Source organism: Leiobunum rupestre, chromosome 11 (assembly GCF_980474605.1).
Source record: "Leiobunum rupestre chromosome 11, qqLeiRupe1.1.hap1, whole genome shotgun sequence".
Classification (NCBI taxonomy): domain Eukaryota; kingdom Metazoa; phylum Arthropoda; class Arachnida; order Opiliones; family Sclerosomatidae; genus Leiobunum; species Leiobunum rupestre.
The window spans coordinates 25,838,824-25,848,892 of record NC_143394.1 but is presented as its reverse complement, the minus strand read 5'-3'; the positions used below and the strand labels follow the sequence as shown (position 1 = coordinate 25,848,892).

At 36.8% G+C, this 10,069-nt stretch overlaps 1 protein-coding gene across 1 annotated transcript; it reads right to left on the bottom strand.

Moving 5' to 3' along the window:
- Window positions 1–9,100: 9,100 nt before the first annotated feature.
- Window positions 9,101–10,069, bottom strand: LOC149922055 (zinc finger BED domain-containing protein 4-like). The gene has a single exon (XM_090162233.1). The coding sequence runs from the start codon at window positions 10,067–10,069 to the stop codon at window positions 9,101–9,103; it is 969 nt and encodes a 322-aa protein (XP_090018359.1).

The window sequence follows — 10,069 nt, the reverse complement described above, 5'->3', positions numbered from 1 at the left end:
TTATGGTAAACTTAATAAAGGCGGTGCGCCATGCATGGAATTTGACATTTTATGATGGGGGTGTTTTTTTTTGTTCCGACAATCGATTTATTTCTAAAACTATTATAGCTAGGAATTAAAAAGATTTGTGGTGGAATTAGTATACCGGGGGAAATTTAGTCGAATTTTGTAAATGTTTTTCGATATTTTCATCATCCAATTTTTTAATTTTTCCCCACTAGGTGCTAGATCAAAAAAAAACTTTCAGTTCTTGTCGAGTGTACACTTCCTAAGAATCATTCTTATTTTACTTTTTAGGTAGAGATTTTACAAAATAGTTTTGAAATTGGACTTTCAGCAGTATGGTAATGTATAACCTAGGCTTCGTTTTTGGAGTCAGCGTGATTTTACTTTAAGAACGCCACGCCTGCTTATTTTGATACATGAGGTCGTCGTAGATTGTGCTGCAGCACGACCAGATTAAGCTGTAGTGAAACTCGTTTTGGAAATAATTAGTAAAATTTCTACGTTTTCGGAAAATGTTTTAACATTTTTCAGAAAGTATTTTTTTAAACTACATGCTACATGTAGGTAATTTTTGTCAATCAAAGTCGTAGAGCACAATCTAAAATTAACAAATGTCATTGATTTGAGGAGAGAAAAAAACATTTTTGACGACTGTGAAAGTTTACAAGTTTTCGTAAGCCAAAATAACGTATGTACTTTTTTTCTGAAAAGATCGTCGCCACTAATGGTAATTTAGCCTTTATTATTGTATTAAACATCTAAATAGACATCAGTAGTTAAGGTCACTACGTAATCGACGTTTACTATCATTCTGGTTGGTTATTTTGGAAACTGTGGATCGGTATTCAAGAACAGAAAGTACCAAGATGGTTGCCTTGTTATTTGGAAAAGCAAGCCGTATTTATTTAAGGTAAGTGAAATTTTCGAAATAGGAAATCCAAAGAGAAAACACCCATCAACACGGTGAAGCTTGAGTTCAGTGACTTACATCAGTTTGGTAATATAGAACCTATAGGTTTCGTGGATCAAGTCCGCGTGATTTCGAAAACACTATACTTTTCTGCATATCTACGAAGAAGCTGTGCTGCAGGAAGTGCTGATTTGGGTTGCAATAAATCTCGTGTCTCGAAGATTTGAAGTTAATATCGCTATCATCCATACAGGGGTACCTTTCATCAAGGACTACATGGTGATGACGCTCAAAGACGTTAGGACTTCTGCAACTAGCTGGTGAACGCTTAAAACGAAAATCCCCAATTTCTGAGTCATGTTCTTTTATCTGATGAATCTTTATTTTCAAGAGATGAACCTTTTAACAATCAAAACAACCACATTTGGAATGCAGAGAGTCTACATTGCGGATATCCACATCACCACCAACATCAGTTTGCACGCCTAAATGTTTGGGTTGAACTTTTTCGAGCCCGTCGTATTCGTCCAGTGTTCCTGCCAGAAAAAACTAAATGGGAAAAGCTATTTGTATTTTTTACCGCACGAGCTCCGCAGACGATCCACGATCTTCCTTTAGCTAAAAGGCGCAGATTGTGGTTTCAACAAGATCGTGTCCCACCACATTGTTATCGACAAGTCACAAGTGATCGATTTCTTGAACAACGAGTTCCTGGAAAGATGGATAGGAAAAAACGATCCAGTCTATTGGTCAGCAAGGTTCCCCGATCTGACACCATTGGACATTTTTCTGTGGGGATTTGTTCAAGAAAAGATATACGCCATTCCTATTGACACTAAAGAAGAGTTTTACCGAAGAATTGTAGCTGCTTTCTGAGAAGCTACTCCACAAATAATAGAACGTTCCTTTGTAAATATGATTGATCGAGCTAAAGCCTGCATTGCAGCTTATAGACGAATATTTAAAACAATTTTGAAAAAATTAAAATGTTGTGTTATTGGAAATAAAATTGGTATAAGAAAATCTGTCGTCTGATTTAAAACAAGTACCTTAAATTTTGATGGCACAGAATAAATAACTCCTTATTGTTAGTAACATTTGCTGCGGCACAGCCACTAACAAGGAGACGACCCGAGGTGTTACACTCCGATTTTGTTCAAATTCGGGGGATTGGTAGACCTTCATGTAACTTGAAAAATCCTAAAGGGAATTTATTCAATGGGCAACGGTTTTGCCATGGCAACGAAAAATGTTTTTGACAACATAAAATGGAAATTTTCCCATTGAAAATAACATGGGATTTGGACCGATTCCAAGGGTCCCAAGATTTTAAAAATTTAAAAAAAAAATAAAATACCAAAATTATAAAAATAAAGTTAAAAATTGACGAAAATTTTCACATTTTGATCAATTTGAACCAAATGGGTGAAAATGTACCGATATGGCTTAAATAGGAAAAATTTCAATTTTATGTTGTCAAAAACATTTTTCGTTGCCATGGCAAAACCGTTACCCTTCAGAATTTTTCAAGTTAGATGAAGGTCTACCAATCCCTCGAGTTAGAACGAAATCGGTGTGAAACACCTCGGGTCGTCTCTGTAAGTGTATGCTTCAAAATAAGCAAGCATAGGTCAAGGCACAGCTTACATAAACAGGTTAGAAATCGGTGTACTTTCATACGTACTAAAGAAGGGGGACCTTTACGTACTGTTGGCCTTCATTCCCATTGGATATATAGTTTCCCAAGCGCCACCTTGATTGTGAAAAAAGTACTAATTATTATTATTATTTCTAATGTAATTATAATTTAATTTTAATTAAAGCAAAAATTGCTATTTTAAAAAACTATTTTCATACTTTATAAATTATATTTTGAAAAATAATTTAAATTAGAATACAGGCCTGTACTCTGAAAGCGCAAATGACGCGAATTTGTAAACCAAAATAATTGAATCCGTCAAATTGTAAGTTGTAAGCAACATTTAAGGTGATTTATACTAATTATATTTAATTAATTACAAATAATTTGTAATATTTACCGAATACTGAAATGATAAAATTTAAATAAAAAAATAAAAATAAACCAATATAAAATAATACCAAAGTTTATTTTTAAGCGTATCATGTAACTAATCACAATACTATGGCTGTATCACAATAGTACATTTATAGGAGCTTGGAAAAAATATTATCATAAATGACAATATCTTAGAAACAATCACAGCTGCCATAGTTTTTTAGGAACTTTAAGAAATAGTTTTATATGAATCCTATCTTGGAAGTTGGTGTATTAAAAAATTTCACAAATGTTACATATATTACATTTTTACCTTTCCGAGGGGACAAAGTCCCCTAGGAGGGGTTATGCAATCACCGTGTCTGTCTGTCTGTGTGTGTGTGTGTGTGTGTGTGCGTGTGTGTGTGTGTGTGTGTGCGTGCGTGCAAAGGTTAATCATAGCAAAGCAGTTTCTCGAAATTTCTGCGTTCGCAGTTTCTCGAAGGGTTGGCAAAACCACCGTGTGACGGTGAGCGTTAACGGATTGATTTGCGGTTGGGTTTGGTCAATGCTCACCGTCTCGACAGTTTTAATTCAGTTTGATTGGTTATTTCGTTATTGTAATGTTTATGTATAGGTTGTGAATGTTGAGTTCGTGTTATGACGGTTGTGGGTGTTGAGTTTGTTGGGTTTTTGTTACCAGTGGCGCCGCCAGGATTTTTTTGCACGTAGGCTAAACATTTGAGAGGGCCCCTAAAAAATTATCAAAGCTAGAGACATTTGTAGACGAAATAACACAATGAAACCTTTAAGAGAAATGTTTATTGTCAATTTAAAGATATTTCAAAATGATAAGAAAATATTTTTTCAAACAATGAAAGACATTCTCCTATTTTTAGCATTTCCAAATTCATCCACAACGCGCATAGGGTTATCTCTAAGAATGTTAGACAAGTCGCGATTTATTGATAAAATGGAGAGATTCGACCACCTATTTTCTCCCATAGTTGTTCGCGTAAATGACTTTATTCTCTTTAACGAGCTAAAACTTCTTTCGCCAGTTGCTCTTGAAACTGGTATACAATTGACAAGATTCAAATATTTTAGGAGATTCCTTAATTGGAATAAGATGTTTGAAACAATCTTCAACGGTTTTAAAATTTCCATCAATTAAAAGGTTTTTAGCAATTTTAGTTTGACATTTGAGCGCGTCAATATTAAAAGAAAATCTTTCAAATGATTTACAAAAATGAACTTTTTCAGGATTTAAAAAGTTTTCGTTTTGAGGTTCAGCTGCTGTTATCCGTTTTAGTAACCTATTGTTGTACGTAAATCGCATTTGCATTTCACTGACAAACTTATCCAGTATGGAATAGAAAGTTATGCGGTGCTGTTGACCTATGGTTTGGTAACTCTTTCATCAGCTGCTCTTCTACCAATTGTATCATAAACAAAAATATTTTTAAATTTTTGTTCTGAGTTTTTATTCTTTTTCCTTGTGTTTTGGCTAAAGCGTCGGGATCAGCTACTTTGATTTCTATCATATTTGCTACTTTAGACGCCTCAGCCCACATTTCGTTAAATTTATCTTCATTTCTCGTATCCTTTAAAGATTTTATAGTTCCTTGACATAATTCATTAGCTCTAGAATAAAAAAGCTGTGGATTTTGCAGAACCTCTGAGAGTGAATTAGTCATTTCAAGAACTTCGTTTAAGACGACGAACATTAATATATTGCCAAAATGTTTAAATTGATAAATGTATCCCTTACACTTTGCCGCTTTTTCAGCTTTCCCATTTTCAACAACATTTTCAAGTGCCAAAATTCCCGCATCGACTCTACTTCTATCCCCTTTTTTTTACTAGACCATCTGGTCTGACAGCTTTGAGGCATTTTTAAAACATTTTTCTAGCCTAATTCTTTCTGAGCTTCAAGAAAATATTCGCATCGAAGTACTGAATTACTTTGAAAGTTATATACACCTTGAAGAAGTCCATTCAATTCTCTTATTTCAGAAATTTTGGTACAGCTATCAACTAGCACTAAATTAAGTCGGTGCGCGTAACAGTGAACATAAGGGCAATTTCCCCCGACAGCGGATTGTATTCGAACGTGAACCCCTGAGATATCACCAGACATAACGCTTGCGCCATCGTAACTTTGCGCTACACAATTCGATATGACTAGACCACTATCACTTATAAGTTTAATTATAGCTGATGAAATTGAAATCAAATCAAAGTTATGCAAGTCTGCAAAGCCAAGAAACCTTTCTTGAATATTACAATCGTCAGCTCTAATGCTATAATATCCACCAGATTCGAACTAAGTTTTCAGCAATGTCAATCAATTCGTTTTGTACAGTACTATGGATGTATTTTCCATTATTGGGCATTTTTTTCAGAAATGCCTTTAAAATTGGGACATTTTCTCTTAATAAGTTCCAAAATTTCCTCTGTTCAACATTTCGCTATTTTGTCTATGACTTCGATATGCAATATCTTGTTGAGCACATAATAATACTACTTCTACATGAGTTGATAAATCGGCTCTATTTCTTCAAATATAATTTTTTTGCTGTTGGCTAATCTGGCAAACAATTGATCCTTTCGATTTATTTCAGTTCTAGAACGGCTTGCTTTCGGGGGTGAGAGTAGACAATAAATCTACGATAAGATGGCCTTGCGAAATTGACCTCAAGCGGACTGTAACAAATAAATAGCTGGAAAACCCGACCTCATGTTCATGTTCATATCAAGTAAAATCGGTTCGTTATATCGTTATAAGCGAAATGAGTAAAAAAGTAAAACACTACTGCTGGACAAAAGGATGGGGCCCTATTAATTTAGATAAATTGGGGGCCCTCATGAAATTTACACGTAGGCTATAGCCTACTCAGCCTACCCTCTGGCGGCGCCACTGTGTGTTACGATGGTTGTGGAAGTTGAGTTCGCGTTATGACGGTTGTGGGTGTTGAGTTTGTTGTGGATGTTGAGTCTGTTGTGTTTGTACGGTTGTTTTCTCTACAACACAAATAGGAAGCTTGACAGTGGGTCCCCCTAGAGGTCGGCGTTTGGATAAAAATTAACCGTTTATTTGTATAATATCCATAAACAAAAATTATCCAACAAATAATCAGTTATTTTTGGCTTTTTCCCATATTAAATCGTTTCTATCCATGGATAAACGGTTAACCGCAATTTTTATGATTAATTGAAATTTTGCCAGTTAATTTATCTGTTACGCCGATCTCTAGGTCCCCCTGGCGAATTCCCTTTTTAATAGGAAAATTCGCCGTTACGTTATTGTTGACTTTGATGCGCGCACATCTTCATCATGGGCGAGTGTTGAAATAAAATGAGCGTTAAAGATGCGTCAAGTATTGCGTTAACGGATGAACTTGCGTTTGCGTTGGGTTTGGCGATTTTTACCGTCGCCACAGTGGTTGCCTAGTTTTTTGTTATGGTAATGGTTATATGTTTGTTATTGTAATGGTTATATGTTTGTTTTGTGATTGTTATTGTAATGGTTATGTGTTTGTTATTGTAATGGTTGTTTTCTCTCCAACTTCTTCTTATTGACTTTTGGGACGGACCGCGTGCTGAGGGTAACGATAAACGTCTCAACGTCCAAATGGCAGGGTTTCCACCAATTGTTTACGGTATTCGTCTTAGTATCAATTTGCGATCGTATCGGGTGAGATTCGAACCCAAGACCAACTGTACGACAGGCGGACGTTCTACCACAGAACCACCGTCACATATTACGCTTCATCGAAAATTAGACTTTCAGCTTTATCGGAAGCGTATGTTTCTAATTAATAATATAGTATTAAATTTCGGTGTTTATTTAAATTTTGTGTTCGATTTAAATTATTGCCTCGAAGATATTTTAAAGTATTGTCTTCTCTGTTGATTAAAATCGAATGCGCAGCCCAGGTTTCGAACCCGGGCTGTTCTGCTTGGCTAGAAAGTATTTTACCTCAGAACCACTGACAAGTATAGCACTTGAGAATTTTTTTAAAAACAGCTTCGGTGAAAGTCCGTTCTTTTTTACGCTATTATGAGCTTATTGATGTCAAATATTTCTATAATGTGGTTAACATTTATGAATTTCATTACAATTAAAAAATCTATTAATTATTATAATACGGCCGTGGTAAGAAATGGAATTTCGTTCTTAGTTTAGCAGGTGGTTTGGTCTTCGTTTAGCCATTGCCTTTATCGTAATAAATTAATAAATTAATTGGAGGGGTATTACAATCACCGTGTTAGTGGGTCTGTCTGTCTGTGGGTCTGTCCGGGCTGCGAACGCGTTCGCATTTTCGTAGCAAAGCGTAATCACTGCGTACGCATTATCTCGAGCTTTCTGCGTTCGCAGTTGCTAGGGATTTGGGTAACGAAGTCGAAAGGTTGGCAAAACCACCGTGTGACGGTGAGCATTAACGGATTAATTTGCGGATGGGTTTAGTTGTTTTTTTTTTCGTTAACGCTCACCGTCCCGACAGTTTGATTGGATATTTCGTTATTGTAATGTTAAAGTAGTCGATCTCGAGTCGACCATTCATTAAACCTTTAGCATTCGAAAGTACAGGGATTGTCACCCTTTTGGTAATTATGTCACTTTTGCTATCGGTTATTTTTTTTTGGTTTATTTAGTTTCCCGAAAGTGTTGATAATGTCGAATTTCTACTAATATTGAATCGAATCGAATATTTTCCGGAAATTCTTTCGGAACGATTCGAATCACCGAATCAGATTCGATAAGGGCACTACGAATATTCGATTTGAGATTTAAAACCGAATATTTTCCGGCAAATGCAATTCGATTCGCAATTCAAAAAAGCCGCGTTCACACTAGACACTTTGGAAACGTTTTAAAACGGTTTGGAAATATCAAAATGTAAAATTTCGGTGTCGAATACATTTATAGTATGGCTATTAATACAGTTGACTCCGAAAATGTTGAATTTTATCTTTCGAAACCGTTTCAAAACGTTTTCAAAGTGCGTAGTGTGAACGCGGCTAATGTTGCAAAGAAGATTCGAAATAATATCGACTCGAATCCGTATGGTTAGAAATTCTCGAACCTCGAAAATCAATCAAATTTAACTTGAACAATTCGTACGAATCGAATGCTGGATTCGAAAACCCGAATCGAGTCGTCACTTTTTGTTATTTTCTTTTACAGTTTGAAATGTTGGCATTTTATTGGTTATGGAATTAACTTATTAAGTAAACTAAGATACAGGCGCGGCTCCAGATCAGTGGCGTAACTAAGGACCCGCAGACCCTGCGACGGCCCATGGAAAACTAGAGGCCCTTTCATTTTTAGTATTCCAAACAGGGTCGTGCAGAGGGGGGGGGACCCCTAGTCTCGGCCGAAAAGGGCCCGCGAGGGACTTATAGGGGGCCCGTAGCTGTAGGAGCCCATGAAAGAATTTCAAGGGGGGTGGGGTGCTAATCACAACGATTTGAAGGCTTTGGAAAAATTTTAAGGGCTCAAGGGGGGGAGCAAATCGTAAGAAGTTAAGAACATTTTTCAGGGCCCGAGGGGGGAGCAAATCATGAGAAGTTAAGAAAAAATTTCAGGGCTCGAGGGGGGGTGCGCAAATGCAGGTACTACTACATAAAAAAATTATTTTTATAAAGGGCGCTTTTGATATCTTTCATATCCTCCGGGGGGGGGGGGGCAAAATTCTTAGTTTCGCCACTGCTGCAGATCAACTTTTGGGGACATCGTATTGTTTTTTATTGAAAAAAAGTAAAATAAAAAACCTAGAATAGTGCTTGGTACATATCATTTGTTTTGGAGCCGCGCCTGTAAAGGTAAAGATTTTTTAATTATTCAAGATTAAGCTGCGAATAAGAAAACCAAGAAAAATTTATTACAGTGCATAATACATTGAAAATAGTCTGTACAAATCAATTTGTTTAAGATTTCATAAATATTGAAAAACTGTCTGTAACGGTTTTAATCAATTTAAACTTTAAATCGACCGATTTGAATGATTTTAAAACCACGTGAACACGTCTTTATTGATAGATAAAGTTAATTTTAAGATTCTAAAAGCGAGTCACGGTTCTTTCGAGCCCAAATAAGGGTTTCTAAATTGTAGTCGGACAGCGAATGGCGATGATCAGTGACTACTTGAGATCCTACAGAGTTTACCCTTTCTGACGCGCAATTAGTGGCTCGTATAGACAGTAAATCGCGAGCGACTTCCACCAAAAAGAGTGTAAACCGAACATTTGTTTCTCCAGTAATTGAGTGGATCGCCTCGTCTATCCAATACAACTTCTTTGGTGTCATTTTCAATCTCGTTGTGTATTTGTTTTGAACGAGGAATCTTCAGAGATGAACTTGCGTGTTGATTTCTACGAATTTTATTGAATAGAACGTCTAGTATGTTTCGTTCTTGATCTTCATATTCACCAGAATCGCTGTTTGACTTATCCTGGCCTGGCGTCTCAGTTGGTTGGATAATATCATTGGAATCGTTGTGGTTCCCTAATAGGTCGGTCAAGTACTGTTCTATTTTTAAGGTTTGCGAGTCGGTAAGTAAACGGTTTTTGAATCGTGGATCAACAAACGTTGCTGCCAATAGATGTTCCAGTGTCAGATCAAATCGGTCGTTCAATTGTTTTAAGAGTTCGTCTCTGACCTCGTCTTTCAGAGTTGAAATAAGTGGAACAATTAGGCTGGCCGTGACGGATGTGTCGGCACTGAAAATTGTAGTGGCTTCCTCTATTACTTTTAGAATTGGCAACGAAGATTCCAAAGTTTCCTTCAGTTGCGTTGTTAATGCCACCGGGGGACTCTTGGCGCAACGTCTCTTCTCCACGCATTCGACAAGTCCCAGAGACAAGGCTATCTCGTTCTTCTTTAACCAAAGTAGCAGATAGTACGTACTATTGAATCTCGTGACGACGTCAAGAGGTGGTGACGATTCAGGAAAAGCGCTATCAAGTTGATGTGTGCTTAATGACTTGGCTCCTACCGTGGACGAATGAAAGAAAGCGCCAATTGCGTGCGCGTGTTTTATCAAATTCTTCAACACTTTTTGAACCTCCAACGCGCCGCTTATAGCGAGCTGCAACTTGTGCGCGGCGCAACCTTGCCATTTCAATCCTAAAAGCCTGGCGGTGGCGGGCAT